General features: G+C 52.1%; 1 protein-coding gene across 1 annotated transcript in view; it reads right to left on the bottom strand.

Moving 5' to 3' along the window:
* Positions 1-17,537, bottom strand: part of TGFBI (transforming growth factor beta induced) — a 33,044-nt gene extending 15,507 nt beyond the window's left edge. Inside the window, exons 1-6 of the mRNA XM_082623994.1 lie at positions 17,346-17,537; positions 12,587-12,685; positions 3,099-3,163; positions 1,710-1,870; positions 1,230-1,394; positions 837-983 (exon numbers count right to left, since the gene is read on the bottom strand). Coding sequence (XP_082480120.1) covers positions 837-983; positions 1,230-1,394; positions 1,710-1,870; positions 3,099-3,163; positions 12,587-12,685; positions 17,346-17,479 — 771 coding nt within the window. The 5' untranslated portion in view covers positions 17,480-17,537. The remainder of the gene's footprint in view (positions 1-836; positions 984-1,229; positions 1,395-1,709; positions 1,871-3,098; positions 3,164-12,586; positions 12,686-17,345) is intronic.
* Positions 17,538-19,150: the final 1,613 nt, after the last annotated feature.

Below are 19,150 nucleotides of genomic sequence, written 5' to 3' on the forward strand. Positions count from 1 at the left end.
AGGTTCCCTAGGGCCCTCAAGAGCCACTTCCTGAGGACACCTGAGTGCCAGCCCAGCCCGGGGGTGTTTGTCTCTCTGTGTTGGCCATCTCCAGGGGAAGAACCATCCCACGCCCACTTGGTATCCTTTGTGGTCAGGAAGTTCTCCTTGAATCAGGGCAAAAACCCTGACAGGGCAGCCTGTGCTAACTTCCTCTGAGCAGCCGGTGCCAAGAGGAAGGCCCATTTGCCACCCCAGTAGGAAGATAAATGCCTGCTGGGCAGGGGGGCAGGAACAGCCCCAGAGGGGTGCTGGGGCCCCAGGGCAGGCAGAAGCCAGGCCAGAAGCCAAATCCCAGACTCCGTGTCTGTGTCTGTACTTGTGTCCTCTCTGATGGTCAGGGCTCCAAGGAAACAGGGGTATGGCTACATCAGGGGTCCCATGGTGGGGACGTGTGGTCCAGAAGATCATGCAGGCTGAAAGGCCATTTATCTAGTCCCACATGAGAGAACCAGCAACTGGGAGGAAGGGCCCTCCCACCTTTGGAACCCACAGAGCATGCCCAGGCAGCCGTCCTGCTGCAGCCACCACCTCTGAGCTTCCCAGGGGAGTCAAGGAAAGTACATAGGAGAAGACCAGCAGGAGGAAGTTCCCAGCAGAGAATTATGATGTCTCCTTGGGGTCAAGCTGACAGCCTGATTAGTGGACTCGCCATGTTCATGGGCATCTCAAGGAACTTGCTCCATGTCACCTAAGCGCCCACAAATATGGAGACACCCTCTACCCCTCCCGCAGAAGAAGGGCCTCTTGGGAGGTGGTGGGTCCCCAGCTGGGCCTCCCCGGGGGCAGTCCCTCACCCGAAGGGTCTCGAAGGTGTCCTCGATCTCGATGATCTGCTGGATGTTGTTGGAGATGGTGGAGATGACCTTATCGATGAGGTGCACCACACCATTGGTCGCATGGTGGTCGGCTTTCAGCAGCCGGGCACAGTTGACAGTCACGATCTGCCCAGAGAGGAAGCGAGCGTGAGCAGTTAACACCTCGGAGGCACAGCCTCGAAGGCCCAGGTGGGGAAAACACAGGACAGAATGTGGCATCCACGAGCGGTGGAGAAGCAGGTGCAGGAGGCAGAGGACTATGCACAGCTGACCTCACCTGCGGGACACCACCCGAGAAGCCAGCCCCACACGTGGACCGGGCGTGGGCTCAGGGTGGGCACGGGGCAGAGCTGTGGAAGACGGATTCCCTACCCCATTGGGATAGTGGTGGATCTGGATGTTGGAATTCTGGTACATGGAGGTGAGGGCCATGCCATGTTTCAGCTCGTCCGTCAGGACCCGTCTGTCCACCATGTGGTAGCGGAGGGCGTTGAGCAGCTCGATGTTAACGTTGCTCACCAGTGAGTCCAGTACTTCCTAGGAGGAGGGTCAGTGCGGCAGTGAGGGGGCTGCAGGTCCCACGTTCAAGACAGGGGTCCCTGCCACCCTGGGAAAGGTTCCCCGGGGACCCTCATTCTGCCAAGGACCCCCACCCGTGAGCACCAAGGTCTGTCTGGACACTTAAATGGATGGGTCATTGGAAGCCACCGGGGGAGGCGTATTTTAGCTCAAGTGCCATGGCTTTATCTGAGGCCTTAAGGAAGACATTTCCTGAGACGATGGGAAATCACTATGGAGCCTCAGTAAGAGCATCCCCAGTACGGGTCCCTGGGCAGAAGGAGGTCATCTCACAGCTGGCAAGGAAGCCCAGGCCTCGTTGCTGGGGGCGAAGATGGTGAAGCTGCCGGGCCCTTCCATCTCGGGCCTCAGCTTCTCCGTGCGGTCCGTGTACAGCTGAGACGTGGTAGCACCAACGACTCCGAGGGTCTCGTACAAGTTGGAGAGCGGCAGGGCTGCAGGGGCAGAGGACAGAGCGGGGCTGGCCTGTGGGATGCCCCTCCAACCAGACCACACCCTTGTCTGAGATGGGATGGCACACCCGCTGGAAAAGGCCGAAGACAGCCTGCTGTCGGGGAGCCCAAGAGGCTGGTCACATGCTTCTTAGAACAACTCCACAGGCCAAGTGCCTCCCTACTTGAACTCAACTGATTGGTCATTCTTAAGCACTTTTAACTAAAGCAGAGCAAAGCTTTTGTTCATAGACATTTAGATAACACAGGTGGGAACATACACCAGAAACAGATATCCCAATTACAAGCTAGGCTTACGGATCTATCTAGCTGTTTTGGAAACTGGTTCCCTAATGGCCTCCACCAGAATGAAACAGATCTTGGAAGTACTTTAGGTATTTATAAGTAATAAAATGTTATTTCCTGAAAATAGCCAGAAGCTCAGGAGGCCCTTCTCCTCACACAGGGAGCTTCGTGTTCCTTTTAAAGGGCCTGAAACTAAGACCCAGAGGCTGGGTCCCACCTTCCAGGTCATCTCCTTCCCCATCCCACATTTCCCACCCGTCCTGCCACTTAAGTCAGGAAGGCCGCGGCTCCAGCCCATGCTGACCACACCCGCTTCGTGACCATGGCACCAACCAAATCACCCCCTTCCTTTTAAGTCTCAGTCTCACATTCTCAACTAATGAAATAGCAAAGATTTCAAAGTTAAAACAAACAAAAAAATCCTCCTCTGTATAGTCCCCAGGAGTGTGTGGGACTAAAGGAAAGGATCTAGGAAATTCACAGGTACTACGCTGTCTGTGGACCTGCATGGCCATCGTGGGACCCTACGAGCTCCACTGGGACGGCTTCCAACAGAGTGAGGTGGGGTGGCCTGGTGTTCCCAGCCCAGCCAGAGACCGGGCCCACACCATCCACTCTCCAGCAGGGCTAATGAGAAATGCTGGATGTGTTTAGAATCACTCCCAGCCAGAGACAGCAAGGCCAGGAACCTGTGCCTGGTGCAGAGGGCACAGGCAGGTCAGGATCGGAGTCTGTTCCCCCAGCGTGTTAAGCAGTCGGCTTGTACAGGAAGAAGCAGTGCAGGAAACCCGCTGTTTCCAGCTTCCATCCTCTGGCCCTGTCATGGAGCCCCATCCCTTGGACCCCCATTCAGACTCTGCTGCCCATCACATGGGTGCTCTCCCTCCTTCCTTTCCATCCATGCCAACAGGCAAGGCTTATTCACCTGCTGGACAGCCCTTCTCTCCCGGGACCTTCTCATATCCGGGACAGCACTCGTAGCTGATGACTCTGTAACGAGACACACACGTGTATTAGTAGGACTTCCCTCCCCATCCCGTGTCATCAGCCCTCGCTCCAGGAAGGGACATGATGGGACACATAGCCTGCTCTCAGAGGAGACCACACGCTCAGTCATCTTTGTGCCTTTCATTGGCAAGAAGCTTGTCACGCCTCTCCAGCTTTGTACAAGGTGCCCAGCAGTTGCCATCACCTATAGCAATGCAACCGGGATACAGTCAGAGGATGGCGGCAGCGGTGGCATTAGAAAACATCCTCACCAAAAATTTATCCCCAACACAATTCATGGGGAACCCAGTGGGCAGCATTCCCGAGAGGCAGCAGGGAGGAGGAGAAGGAACCCTGGACCTTTCTGGCTCCGAGTCTGCCACTAACCAAACCAGACCACGCCAGCCAGTCCCGTCTCTCTCTGGGCCTCAGTTTCCTCATCTGTAAGATGTATGCATGTATTGTGCAATGGTCATTGGATTAAACAGCCCATGGTCTTCTGGTTCTCTGACGTACCAACCAAGAAGGGTAGTGTATTGTATATATGATCAAGTTTTTCTCAATCTTCACGATCACACTTTAAAATAAAAACAGAGCCCTTTTTTATCAAGATGCTTGTTCTTCTGTTTCTTTAAATTAAAAACAAATTTTTTATCAATGAAAACATTATATGGTTTCAAAATCTACAAAGGATTCTATAGTAAAATGCTCCCTATCCACCCTCATCCCTCAACCATCTCCTTGTCCTTCCAGGAGGCAACTGATATTGCCAGTTTGCGAGATTCTTTGTATTTGGATGAACAAGACTGGCAGTTTATGGTTTTAAACTTTGAAGGCATTTGGCAGAAAAACTTAAAGCCTCCTCTTCTAACTCAGACTGGTCCACTGTGGAACACTCACCACCTTCTGGAGGTCTGAAACGCAAAGCTTCAGCTAACCCAACATCCTGGTGAAACCCAGAAGACTGAGAATTTCCAAGAACATCACAAGGAAGGAAGTGTTCTAAGAAAGACTTGCTTCACATCAAATCCCCCTGTCCCGTCGAATGCCACCCCTGCACCAGCGGCGTGAGCACAGCCCCTCCTCGGAAGCCCTGGAACCAGAAGCCACCAGCCCTGTCCTGCCCCATCCTTTCTTTCACATGGATGTGCCCTTCAGGACAGGAAAGAACTCAGCCTTGAATTGCAGCGGGTTTACCACAGAACCGCTCACTGCGGCCACTCACAGGATGTTTAATGACATCATCAGAAGAGAAGCAGGCAGATCAGACAGAAGTCTGGGCTTTGGAAGGGGGGAGGGTGCTCTCAGAGAGCCCAGGACATTCTGCTCTTACTAATTCCACTGGAGTTGTCTCAGGGAAGCCCGGGTGAGTTACGTGAAGATGAAGCCTGGTTCCTCTGTTATCCAGGCTTCATCTTCTGTTAACTAATCTTTCAGAGGCAGATTAGTTAGGATGCTCAGGCTGCTAGGGAGCTATGGGTGTCACTGTGCCAGAAATGAGCCCCCAGGACATTTCGGAGGAGTGACACCATGCACGTTCTTCTCTGCCCTGCTCTCTCCATCCTCCTGACTTCCTCTTCCCCCTTGTCTCCCAGCCTTCCTCCCATCCCTTTCCTTTCTAACTTTTCAGCCCTATTTAAAAGGGTTAAACAGGCTGGTGGTCTCAGGACTGATCTTGACCAACCCACGGTTTTCTCTTTGAAAACTAGTCATCTTCTGCAGCAAACGTGAGATTTGACTGACACACAACCTTTCAAAGACAACATGATGTAACTAAACAGTATTAGAATCAGGAGACTAGGCTTGTCATCCATCAGTAACTAGCAGGGTGGCCTTGAAAGTCCATTTCTCTCTCTGGGTCTCAGCTTCCTGATCTTTTGTAAAATAAGGTGAAGATAAAAGAGATGATCTCTAAGGTTACTTCCAATTTCACACTCACAATTCCAGCCAATGGGATTATTTCTAGGGGGTAGAGAAGCACTTTTTCAAAGTGGAGAGTGTCTGCCAGCTTCTCGTAGCTAAACCTAGGGAGAGCCGCAAGCCTTGAGCCCATAGGACTGGGAACACACATGCGTGGAATCTCAGGCTTTCTCTGATAAATGCCAGGGCTCTGTGGCTGGGGTTGAGGAAGTGGGATTCGGTCAAGTCCCCCAAAGCTTAGCTTCTTTCTAAAAGTGCCTGGGTGACCTTCCCTGGAGTTGGAGAAGCGCAGTTGGAGGAGGCATCTTCTCCTCAAAGCCTTCATCATCTCTGGGGTCCCCCATGCACATGGTGCTGACACTCCATGCCTTGGAGCCCCCAGCCAAAGACTTTTCTGGCCAAAGACGCTTCTTCCAGGGTGTCAGCGTCTGAGTTCCGTCTTACAAAGCCACAAGAGAGCTCAATAGCTCAGGGGGCCTCACCAGGATTTCCCTGAGGACAACAGAAAGTCAGCCCCCCAAGTGTGAATTTACTGGTTCCTGTGGCCACGTGTGTGTGGAGGCGGGGAGAGATGGGGAGAATGACAGGAGAAACGGAGGCTGCCGGGCAGGGGAGCAGGGACAGACGTAAGCAGGGACATCTCCGCGGGGAGAAGGAAATGCAGAATGGAATCAGAAAGCGGAAAGGGCTCTGGGGGCAAAGGGGTTTCTTAGGATCACAGCTGGGGAGGGGCAGATCAAGGACTCTCCCTACATTTCATCAAGTCCAGACCCTTTTCCATTGCTCTTGACAGTGCACATATTTTGGGGAAAGTGGACTGATTTGGAAAGTCTGACATCAAAAGGACGCAGGTGGTCTCTCCAATGTGATCAGAGCTAACCCCTGTCAGCACTCACTGCCCCTTCTCTCCAGGTGGGCTTTCTGTACCCGTGTCCCACAGAGGCTGGACGTGGGGGACATGCCACCCCCTGCAGGGGCTCAGCCCCCTAGCCAAAGGCTTTTTCCTGGTTAGCTGAGTGTGGCTCCCTGCCAGGAAGCCTTCTCCTAATCCTCTCGCCCTGCTGGCCTCTCCCTCCTCTTCCCTCGTGCTACCCATATTCTAGCATTCCCGGCACTCTCTAGGTGCATGGGGTGACCCAAGCCTCTCACCCTCAGCCTGGTAGCCTTATGGGTTGAAACGCTTCCAGAGCTGGCTGTTACCCTGCTCAACTGTCCCCAAAATACCAGGTCTTTTCAGAACCAGCCTGCCTGGCCCTGGAGAAGCAGAGGGCAGCTGTAAATTGCAGACCAAGAAGACAGCCCATTGAGGTGATCCTGACCAAACCCTTCAGGACTCACACGCCCTTTTCTCAGCCCCGTGTGCCACCTTCCTTGGGCTCTGGCCCTGGGGAGAACACACATGCCGTGGGGAGACGGGCCCCTGGGGCAATCACAGAGTCGTGGTTCTGACAGAGAGGTTCATCTCTCCAGGATGAACGCAGGAAAGGATGGACACAGGGAGCCCCCATCCGTGCCTCCCTGGTCCCCTGGCTTCCCTGCACAGAGAGAACCAATCTGCTGGTCTCTGGATCGGATTTTAACAGCAAAAGCTGCTCTGATTAAAGGCTCCTGGCTTCTCCTTGGCCTGACACAGTCCAATAGGCAAAAACTCAGAAAAAGTATATCCTCTAGGGTAATGAGACACTAATTTTCTTATTCCAACTTCCCAGGTCAGAAGAGCAATTTGAGGAAGAAAGTCAGAGAAGCTGCCTGACTTAGAAGGGCGTGTGAAAGAGGCAGGGGTGGGGTGCAAAAGGTAGTGTCAATCCAAGGCCTAAAGAATTGAAACAGAGTCTCAAAGCTCTCCTCCATTCCCCTCCAAAGTTTTACTCACGACTGGATAGAGAGAGAAGCATTGGTTTTTCTCTGTCCAAAATAATTTTTCAAGGAGGTAATATAATAAGTTAAAACAATCACTCTCTCCCAAGCATGCTTCACGATTTTGGCCGCTGTGACGGCTGTAAACACCTAGGGATTAACCTGACTCTGAAGTAGTGCAGTAAGGAATGCAGCCTGAGAGCCAGCTTCCTGTGACCGAAGGTAAACCATCCAGCGTGTCATGATTTCCAAGGGAATCACTGAACAAACACAGACTGACGTCGTCTAGACAGGCGCCTGCCTGGATGGGGTCATTTTCTGCACTCAGCTGAGCTCTCTTAAGCCTCCCAGGAGAAAATGAAAATCTTGAGCCCCCTGGTAAAAAAGGGCTTGTTTTAACCTTCTGTCTACCACTAAAGACTCCACCACTATCCCATTCACCAGGGTCCAGCTTGGCGAGTGATGAGACGGAACCTTGGGAAAATACACTTACATTTTTTGGTGACATCTGTTTGCACATGGTTTGTGAGGGTATTTGGGTGGGTGGGGGTGCTCCTGGATGCTGGCTGTGTCTCCTCAGTTCCCATGCTCTCCATCTGACTAGGGAGGGAGCCCCCTTGCAACAGGGGTCCTCAATGACCACCAGGCTGCGGGTGAGCAACCAGGAAAAGGTTGGTGGCTCTGGGCCAAAGGGCCTCTGTTGATCCCGAGGAGGCCTTCTCCCTGGGACTTAGAGTCACAGGTTTTAGGGCTGAAGAGAGAGATCTGGGGCAGTTGACCCAGGCGCTCGAGGGCTGCTCACCTGGGCTCCCCCCATGTCACCAAAAGTAGCTGCTGGGCTTGGTTCTCCCCCGGAGGCAGCATGTAGAATAACTGGACCTCTCCCGCTTGCCAGCGGATGACTTTGAGCAGGTTTCTTAGGCTTTCTGAGCCTCAGTCTTCCCCTCTGTAAATGGGCTAATGATCACACTGATCTTAAGGGATGATTGTGAGAACTGAACAAGCTAACCTATGAAAAGCACTTACCAGCTACTTGATATTTACTAAGCACTCAGTTGTGGAGCTTTTTCCTAAAAAATTCCAGGTATAAACTTTAAACTGAAGTTAGGTTAATAACTTCATTGAAAGCCATGCCCTGCAGGAGAGCACTGATCAAATCACATGTAATAAATTCCCCATAACACAGCTATAAACGTTAACAGATAGGGTCCATTGTGGTTAGAACAAATCATCACACATTTAGTGACTTAAAACCACAAAATTTATTATCTTACAATTCTGGATGTTAGAGTCAGAAGTTGGCCTTACGAGGCTAAAACCAAAGGCTGTATTCCTTCCAGAGGTTCTAGGGGAGAACCTACTCCTTGTCTTCTCCAACTTCTAGAGGCTGCCTGCATTTCTTGGCTTGTGGTCACATCACTCCAACTTCAGTTTTCATTGTCATATCTCCTTCTCTGACTCTGACCCTCCTGCTTTCCTCTTACAAGGATCCTTATGATTATATTAGACTCATCAGATAATTCAGGATAATCATTCCCCCCCGACCCCCTCCAAGATCCTTAACTTAACCATATCCGCAAAGTCTCTTTTCCTTTGTAAGGTAACATATTCACAGGTTCAGGGGTGAGGATGTAGACAGCTTTAGGGGGTCATTATTCTGCCCACCATAGGGTCTTACCCCAAATGGTACATGGGTTCATGTAAATACTCAACAGAACAAGATTCCCTGTCAGCTAAGCTGACTCCTAGGAGTCTACAGAATGGGACAGAACCTTCAGGAAGCACTGCACAACAGAGGTGTTTGGCATATGTCAAACCTGAGTTATTTCAGAGTAGGTTAGCCACGCGGTCCCAGGGGGCTGCACAGGGAATATGAAATAGGGAAGGAGGTGCTGGTGTGGGTCTGAGGATAGCCTGTCATCCCTAGATGGCTTCTCACCATCCTCTTCTTTTTCCTCTTGGGACCGAGGCTGTGGGATACAGGAGAGGGAGGAAAGGAAGGCTCTTCCTCAGCTTCACTGCAGATGTCCCTGGGTGCCCTGCCCGAATGAGATCTAAAGGAAATAGCTTTGCCAAATGATGGAAAATCTCGACCATACACCAGCTGGCTTTGGTAGAAGTGAAATGTCTAAACTTGAAGGCAGTGCTGAAGAAGTATTAATATTTCAGCCCTTGGGCAAAGCGATGCTTGCTACTAGAGAAGGGGGAATGCCCTGCCAGCTCATCTTGGCTACTGTGCTTGTGAACTGCGTTGCTTGTGAAACAACGTCAAGCCTTTTGGAATGGGCAGCTGCCACCCCTACCTGCTAGCTCCTGCGCTGGCCCTCCCTGTGCCACACTGAGGATGCCTGAGCTCCTGCCGTGATTCATTACATCCCCATGATGTCAGCTCTGACTTGGCTGTTAAATGGGCCTCCCTCTTGCCGGGGCTTCTACAAAGAAGGCCTGTCAGAGGCAGCCAGGCTTCCTGAGCACAATTTCCTGCACCATTGCTTCAGCTGCTGTATGTAAAAATGTTATGGTTACTGATCAGACCGAGGACTGAAATGACCCTCTTTGCTTGATTAGCTGTTGTATCACACTGGTGCTCTTTAGGACCTGAAATTAAATGAATTTCTGAGTAATAAAATTCACTCAAGTCACTAAATAGGGGCCCACTGGTAACTACTTCCTATAATAAAATCCATGCATCAGGCTTGACGAACAGCACCAAGACTCTTTTTGGTAATACAGAAAAGCTATGGTCTAAAGATGATGGATGCAGTGGCCTGATGGAAGTGCCGAGTGCTGAATGTGGCCATTCCCCTCCCTCCCTCTGTGGAGGGGGAGTCGGGGCCTCACTGCAGCAGACATTTGGCTCCAGGCACCTGGGTCTCTGTGTGACCTGACCAGGCAAAGCCTTTATCCCTTGGTTCTGTACTTAGTGTCAATTATCTGCTTTCAAGTTCAAATTCTCCTGTGGGTCCTGGGCCCCCTGGTGACCTTTGCTCCTGTGCATCCCAGTGCACACCTCTGCTCCAGCCTCTTCCCTGGAGTCATGCTGGGAAGATCCCCACTGCCCAGGCTGACCCCATGCTGAGAAGGCCCTCTTTGCTCCAACCACAACCATGCTTGGGGTTTCCCAGTCTGGTCATCTCCCAAATACATGCACCAAGGGACCCATTGTCACCAGGATGACATCAACTCCAGCCAGCACAACCCTCTCCTCTCCTGACCAGCTATGGCACTGAATTCCTGGTGCCCAGATGGCAGCCCCTTCATGGGTCTTAATCCCGGGCACAAGCAAACTACAAGGCTGCTCCTTCTCAGCTCTCTCAGGGACAGTGGAGATGAATCCAACCACTTCCCCTTTCCCTCCCTGAGTTCTCTGGATTTCTCCCCGGTCAGCTTCACCTTCCTGATGCTGCACGCAATGTTCCAGGAAGGGACCTTCTTATCCTGGATCGTGAAGTTTTTTTTTTATCAACTCATGATTTTCTGTCCCCATTTCCTCTTTTTGAAGCTGCCCAAAGCAATAGCACATTGCAGAGTTGTAGGTGCAGGTCATCCCCTCTGGCTTTGTAAGACCAGCTCAGTGGCTGGGACTGGGCCCTGGGCTCTGCTTGGCCCTGCTCTACACCTCCATTTCCCCACCCACACCTACCTGTCTATTCCTTCCCCCAGTACCTGGGCTCTCCCTGTGCTCACTGGTGCTGCACCATCACATCTTAATGACCCCTTATCAAGAACATTTGGCCAACATCCAGCTGTGCCGCCTGCACCCATCCTGGCACATCAGTGGAGAATGATGCAGGTACCAAGAGCCACTAAGCCAAGGCGACTCATCACCCACAGCAGCGTCAACCTGGGAACTGCTGGGGAATATTCCCAAGCTACTAGTCAGACAAATGCTTCAACACGGGCCACCCTGAAATACCACGGCCAATGCCACCCTGTTGCCAGCTTGACATCCTAAGTGGGTCCCATTTTTAGGGAAACCAGAAAGAACAAAAAGGTGGCATCTTGAAACCCAGGGCTCTGAGATGCTTGATACCAGGGCTTTGGTCATCTTCCAAGAAGCAATTATGTGAGGCCTGGCTCTGTGTTTAATTAAGTAATTAATTGCTTATTTTAGTAGATAATATACACACATGGGAAAAGTCAAAGAGTACTGAAGGTCTTCTTTTTTTTTTTTAACTTGGGTTCCAGGTAAGGACATGTGGTATATTATTTGCATAATCTCTTTTTGTCCACAGCAGCAAGAATTCTGGCTGGGGGTTTGTTTGCTCCCTAAACCTAGGAGGTGGGTCCTCTTAGCTCACTCAACTCTTGCCTTTGTGGCTGGGCTTGGTCAAGTGGGGAACCAACTGTCATGGCCCTGCCCTCGACAGGCTCCCAGGGAGCTACTGGTCTCTCCCCACCTCTGCCCTGATCTACAATTTCCCTGATCCATACTAGAGTTGATAACTGTGTTAGGACACAGTCAGGGTCACAAGTTGGGATATTTATTTCCATGTACATCTCAAGGAAAGAGCGTTTTCCCTTCCTTCAGTTAGAGGAGACATCTGCTCAAAGGCAAGTCACGAGCAATACATTTAAAAATCCCTAACATGGGAAAGGCTTCAAGATCATGGCTTAGCATCTCTTAATCCTCTCATTACACAGATGAGAAGAAGGTCAGTTCCTCACAAGTGGCTCAGGGAGTTATGCACGGCACATCTTCCCGTCTGCAGGAGAGAGCCAGCTTTGAGATCTTTTGATGGTTGATGCCAAAATAGATTAGGTTTCCCCAGAATTCTGTTAGAACACGCAGGCTGCAGGGCAGTTGGGGTGAATGCCGTCTCCCTCCGTGCTGATTGTGTTGACAGAGGCACCAGCAAGGCCTCCTGTAACCACAGATGTCCACACCCCCGGTGTCTCACTTCTGTTTGAGGGGCTGAGATTTGCAAATAACAGCAGGTGGCATTTACTGAGCACTTACTATGTGCCAGGTACCTAATTTAGCCTCTTCTGTGCATTATTTCATTCAATCCTCATAACAATCACATAAGGTAGTCCTATTGTTATTCCCACTTTACAGATGAGGCAATTGAGGATTCCAAAGGTGAAGCCACCTGCCCAGGTAAGTGGCAGAGCCAGCCCTTGAACCAGGGAGTCTGAGCCTGTGCTCTTAATATTCTACGCTGTCTTATTATGTGCATATTTCTAGGCACTCTAAGTCTTTTGGGGGCATTTACCTTGGATTGCAGAGCAGGAACCGGGTATAAGTTCACCAATGGGCTTTCTTTCCCAGAGTCAGAGGCTGATGGCTTCTCCACTGAATATTTGTGTTTGTATCACTTAGTGAGGATTAGGAAGCACGCGCACACACACACACACACACACACAGAGACACACACACACATACCCACACCATGTTTCATGTTTCTTGCAATCCCAAGTCAGCCCTGAAAAATGTATCCAAGTATTGTCAGGAGCCTTAAAAATGAAAAACAAAATTGGCCAGCCTACAAAAAACACCACTCCCAAGCACACAGTCCCCTGACATATCTGCACACGCATCTTCATGGCTCCAGAAGGCTGGCCCACGCCCAGGGGCAACTGCAGCCCGTGCATATCAAGGGCAGCCTCCCCAGCGGCTGGCGGTCTCGGGTAGTTCCAGATACTCACGTGGATTTGCCGCAGATCTTTCTCTGGTACCACTGCTTGCAGTTGGTGAAGTACTTCTTGTTGGTGCCAATGACCTTCTGCACAGCGCACACGTTGGGGCTGAAAACAAAAGCTGCCGTGTTAGCAAGATGGTCAGCATGTCTACCCACCTCCACATCCTTCCCACCATGTGGGCCCTCCTGGGTCACCAGAATGTTCTAGATATGGAGAAGATACAGTCATTTCGGTCTTGGTTCCAGGGGCTGGCTTGGGGGTACATTCTGGCCCTCATGACCTAGATTTCCAGCATCCCCCTGAAAATATCCCCCCCCCGATTTAAAATTGTCAAAGTATATCTCATACAGTGATGTAATTTCATTTAAGCATTCTTCTTTGACACAGACATTTGCTAAGTGTAACTACAAACATCTTAAAAATTTTAGACTCCGTGTTATAGATGGAGAATATCAGCTAAGTAAAAGTGGAGTGCTTGCTAAGGACGGCAGCTCTGAGAGGCCCCCCAGCCTTTCTCTACACCTCTACTCCACACTGAGCCCAAACATCCACAGGCTTTAACCTGGCCTCCCTGTGGGCATTGCTGGTCCTGTGGTCACGAGGTCCGGGCCCCAGCACCTCCCAGGCAGCTCCACACACAGACATCCTCTGCGTCCCTAGGCAGTTGCCTGGTTCCCAAACACGGCCTATCTGAAGTGTCCACCCTGGAAACTAGGGGTCATGGCCAGCTGCTGTCAGGACCTTGGAAGGAGATGCTCACTCACTGAACTCAGTCGTTTATTACTTAGGCCCCGGCTTGCATCCCACTCCCCGCAGAAAGCCCTCTTCCAGTGCCCCAGGGGACATACTTCTGTCCACCTCTGACCTTTGATAACAGCCCTTGTTTGATGCTGGCTACCAAACAGAACCCAAAACTGATCAGGGCGTGTATGTCTTCTCTTCAACTACCCTCCAAAGAACCCTGAGGGCAGGTGTTCTGCCTTGTTCATTCTTTCATGTTCTAGATGTGGCTGAGCACCAGATCAGGTGCAGAGGGGCTTGGAATGACCTGCTCCCAGGACCACCCAGCTCAGAAGCATCCTGAGCAACCCTGTGCACACACCCAGGTTCTGCTGAGAAGTCTGCTTTCCCAGAGACGTGGGGTTTTGTTTTTGTGTATTTTACCCAGTGTACCAAGTTCTGACCCAAACCATGCTCAGGCCATGTGGTGGCAGGACAGTTACTGGGAGCCCCTGGGGAAGGAGGCAGCTGTGGCTGTGTGGTGACAAGTGGGAGGCAGTCTTCCTGAGCCAGAGGCAGGCAGTTCACCTGGCTGAATCACAAGCCAGAGAAAAGCAAAGCGAAGAGACTAAGGGCTTTCACAAAACCTCTATTCCCAGAGAACCTCAGGTATCAATTCTAAATATCATCTCCTCTGATACCTTACAAATATAATCAATTGCCATCATTTGAGATGCATGGTATTTTTAGGGAAGACACTGATACTGCAGTGAGGGCAGCACCTGCCATCCCCGTCATATGGCTACAGGAACTTGGTCAATTTTCAAATACTGCATCAGCTTATTGGGTGTGAGGGCACACTGACCCTTTACCTCTCTGCCCTGTCTCTTCTACCACCTGGATGTCACCTCTTGTCCAGTTTGTGGTTCAGCAGGCAAAGGTGAGTGGGCCAAGGAAGCCCAGTAAATATTAGTGAGTTACTGTTAAGAACCTGAGGGTGAGAGAAGCTGAGGCTAGAGAGGAAACAGCAGGCCAGCAGGGAGAACAGCCCTTATCCCCTTGCTCCTGGCTGGGTCTGACCAAATGCCCACAGCCTCCAGAGGATTTTTACAGAAGCCAACTTGTTTCTCAGTTTGCTGCTCGGCATTCATAGGTTACAGCAGTCCCCGGATAACCCTGAGAGAGTCCCCGCTGGCCACACTCCAGCCATAGGTGCTGTTAATTGCTGTATAATTTCAGAAGTTCTTCTATCTGACCAAGCAGGAAACAATTACTGTTGATGAATTCCCTGCAACTTTCCGTAGGCGTTTGGCAAAATCTTCAGTGTCTCTTGTGGATGTGGCTCCAACATTCCTCTGCGGAGCGAGTTTCCACTGCTGCTGCCCTTTGAGACAGGAGCGGAGGCTGGGGGTCTCTGTGACGCACTCCCTCTCACATCGGGGTGGGAGGGGTGGGCTGTGCACACAGGAAATTTATGCTGAAGTTTAATCAAAATGAGCACCCCATTTCTGGGCCTTCTACCTCAAGCACAACAGCTCTGCTGTTCAACTTGGATTTGAAAATCAAGTGCTTCAGAAAATTCAGTCCAGTTTGGTTGTTGATATTTGGAAGGGTGACTGCATTTTTACTTCTCTTTCAGTACTGTTTTTTTCCTTCCTTATAGCAACACAGATAACAGCCAGGTGTCAAGAGACCACCTCATAGTCACTACCTTCCCAACATCTTTCTGTGTTTGGACTAAGTCACTCCACCTCACTAAGCCACAGCTTCTCCATCTGTAAAATGGGAACGCACACTACAGAGCTCACTGTGTTGTGGTGAAGATGAAAGCAAAAGTGGTGATGGTGATAAAGGGTGAGCAGGGCCTGCTTATTATTTCTTCCTTCACGTCGTGTGAAGCACACATACAACATTTCCTTTAAAAAAGAGCTTACCTTTCCCTTCCCACCAGATCTCACTTTAAAAGATGGCCGGAGTTTGAACAAGGTTATCCATTTTGCACAGGGTGCCACCCCAAGGGCAAAGTCAGGCAGCCCTGTGAGGTTTTCAGGGACAGTCAGATCAGAGTAAACGCAACTGTGTCTGCAACTGTTTGTCACAGTTCACCTGCCTGTGTGTCCAGACTTTATTGGGGGAGGGTGCACACCAGGGACTGCTTACACCGTCCTGTCCATCACAGATCACTATAGGCCTTTCCAACTGCACTGGAAGAAGCTAATCAAGAGGATTAGCCTGCAGGGGTGGGGGGAGGGCGGGGAGGGAGTTAATTGATCTAATGTCTGAACTTTATAATAAAGAGCATTTGCATTTAAAAAAGAAAAAGAAAACCTATTTTCCAGCTGGTCTGTGGCTTTTCTGGGCTTTGACAGGAAGGAGGCTTGCCGCAGAGGTGGCTCCTGCTGGAACCCTGTCAACACCATTGGGGAAGCTTCACTGTGGAGCGCACAGAGCCACCATTCCGGGTAACAGTGCCGCACGGCACGCTATTGGGATTTTTTTCTTGACTTAGTGCCTAAGAAGATACAACAGGAACAGAAACCTCCCAGGAGGACTGCAGCACCCAAACAGGACATGCTCCATTGGTAAGAAAGGCAGAGGGACAATGGTGAGCTGGGCAGAGACAATGAAAATGCCAGGTGCTCACATTTTGACTTTATGCCTCGTCTCCCCCTCGTCTTTCTGCCCTGTCCCCTCACCCTTCTGTACCCGGCCTAAGTCAAAGGGGCATCTTTCACTTCCCGAAAGATCCTGGGACATCCCCTGTGCTCTCCTATCTCTTGCAGGGTGCTGAGGCTGCAGCATGGCCTGGATGGCCTTCACTCTACAGAGGGGTCAGACTCACTCCCATCAGTCCCCTCCCCACAGCCCTGGGCACCTGAAAGGCCACGTAAGGCCACAAGGCCACACACAGGCAGAGGGTACAAGGATGACTGCTCCCAGGGAGGGGGCGCTTCGAAGGGCGGGGAGCCAAGGCTTTGTAAAGCCCTATGAAGACAAGTCTGATCACTTCCAACTGTGAGTTTTGATCTGAGTACAGATCTGCCCAGTCACATGGTGGTTTGGGAACCACCTGGGAGCAAACGCCAGACCCAATGGCATTTGGGCTGTGACACAACTATCCACATACAGTTCTACCTAGTTGTGAAAAAAGAGTCGGTGCACCCAGGTAGGCTGGCAGCTGCAGCAAAGCCTGGCTATGTGTGAAGCGGGAGGGCCTAGTTTGGGATGTAGAAACACTGCCCACCTCTGCCTGGGTCTGGGCCAGGGTCTTTACCAGGTCAGACGTTTTGCCTGGGTTTGCCCCCTAAAACCAACACATCTTCAGTGTCTCAAAGGAATATATGCAATGATAATGTCCCAAGTTTACAAGCCCAGCCAGTGTTTTAAGAGCGATTCCAATCCCAGCTCCAGTACATACTGAAGGTCCCTGGGGAAGTGGTGTGCCCTCTCCAGACTGTTTCCCCATCTGTACAATGTGTGCGAGGCTCGGCACACTCTCCTGCTCTTCATCTGCCCGGGGAGCAGATGCCACACTGCCCTTGCTGTGCCCGGAGAGCACTGTCTGGTGCCAGGTCACGGGTGTAGGCCTGGACAGGTGAACAGAAGCCTGGGGGCCTTGGTTGCTGCCAGCTTGTGTGGCCCCAGCGACACGTCTGAAGGTGCTAGACAAGGACCTGGCTGGGCTGGAATCTGTGCCCTGCTGGGTGGGCTCCCTCTCTGCCCTGGCCACCTTCCCACAGTGATTCGGGGCAGAGAGCTGCCAAGCGCTCTCCGCTGGGAGAAGCTCAAAGCCCGGGATCCCTCTCACGCTCTTGGCCTGAGTTGGGGTGACGGGTCAGCTCTCCCATCCGCTTCCTCTACACAGTGCCTCCTGCTGACTTTCCTCCATCGTCCCCGCCTCCCTCCCTCCACCTCCTGCAGGGCTGGTCCCTCCGAGCTTCCCACACAACCTGCTTTAGTCTCGGGCTTTGTCTCCGGTGCCCCCAGCCCGCTCCGACGGCCCCGACGCCCAGTCCCTCCGCCCCCCATGGGGGCGCCCTCTTACCCGTGCTGCCGACCCCGGAGGCGGCTGTGCTGCAGCACCATCTGGTAGGGAGACTTGGCGGGGCTCGCCGGCGTGGCGGCGGGGCCCAGGGCCAGTGCCAGGGCGAGGGGCAGTAGCTGCCCGAGGAGCGCCATGGAGCGAGAAGACGCGCTGAGCGGGCTGGCGAGCGGTGCGGGAGTGCGAGCGCCGTCGCCGCCGGCAGGTTAAATAAGCGGAGCGCAGGGAGCCGCCCGAGGGGCGGGGAGCGGGCGGAGGGCGGGCTGCCGACGCCCCGCGCCCCGCCCACTCCCCCTCCGCGGCCCAAGATGGTTCACAACCAGCCCCTGTCTCCCGTGCTCCCCAGCGTCCACCAACGGGCCTACGGGGCCTCACTCCTTCACTCCCTCTTCGAGGTCTGCAGGGTCCTGAGCCCAAACATGCCTCACCGGTCTCAGGCCATGCTGATTCCCACAATATTCTACCCATCACACTTGCCTCTGCATTCCACGCGCACCCCTCTCCTCCCCCAGCTTGCTAACTTTAAGATGGATAGGGAGTAAATCTTATGATTGACAGAAGACAATATATATATATGTATATGTATAAATGTATATGTGTATGTATATGTATATATGTATATATATATGGCAGGTTTTGTTAGACTCCAAGCTACTCTTGGAAGCCATGGAGAAGGGTGGGGTCCGCCACTTTGGTACACACTCATTGTCTCTTTTAATTAACATCAGTATAGCACTGTGAGAAAGATGCTGCAAAAAGATAGCAAAGACAAGATTTTTGCCCTGGAGGAGCTCAGAGCAAGTAAACAAATAGTCACCTGGGAGGGAGATAAGTATTCACTCAAGCACCTATTACTCACCCACCAATTACCTGGCACTACTAGCCTGGGGAGACAAAGATAGATGAGTGAGTGAGATCCAGGCTCTTTCTGAAAAAGTTCACAGACCCGGGGGCCAGAAAACCAGCTGCTGTGGGGAGGGGCAGCTGGGGCCTTGGGAACCTGGAGGAAGCACCGGCCTGACAGGAGGTGACACCTGCTCTAGGCTGGAAGGGTGAGAAGGAGTTAGCCAGGCAAAGCGAGGGCGTTCTGGGCCCTCAAAGTGTCTGGCTGGCTGAAGCCCGGGGAGGCAGAGTCAAGGAGAGAGAGAAGGGAAGGCATGTCACAGGACCCAGACCCAAGCTAAGAGTCCTGCAGGTGATGGAGAAGCAGGCCAGGGGCAGGAGCAGGCTAGGAGAGGACAACATAAAATAAGCAAGGCTGGAGGCAGGGAGGTCAGGTGATCAGGAGGGGACCAAGAGCTTGCTCCGTGGAAGTGGAGGTGGGCGTGAAGAAGGGTGGCACACCAGGGGGTGTCTAGGAGGTAACAGAGAGTGGCGGGGGGTGGAGGGGCAGGAGCCAGGGATATCTAAGGTGCTATTGGCAGGGACATCTTGTTGCATGGTAGCACCATTCTCAGAATGAGGGATATGGAGGGAGGTGCAGATTTGCCAGGAGAGGGTCAGTGGTTTTGGAAATACTGACTTTAAGTGCTTGCGACTCATCCAGCTGTCTTGTGGGCAGTTGTATGTAAAGATCTGGGGCTCCATCGAGGATTCTGGGATGCAGATCCAAACAGGGGAGTCCTCCTTAGCTGTAGGCAGCTGAAGGCATGGGAGCGGATGGATTCTCTGGTTGGGCGTGTGGAGCAAGAGGTGGGTGATGACAGATGATGGAAAGGAGGCATGGCAGAGAGCAGCCAGCAAGGGGTGAAGGAGAGCTGACAGAGAGCAGGAGGCAATGGGCAGCCCCAGAAGGAGGGGGCTGTGAG

Source organism: Mesoplodon mirus (assembly GCF_964341445.2).
Source record: "Mesoplodon mirus genome assembly, chromosome: 5".
In the NCBI taxonomy this organism is placed as follows: Eukaryota; Metazoa; Chordata; class Mammalia; order Artiodactyla; family Ziphiidae; genus Mesoplodon; species Mesoplodon mirus.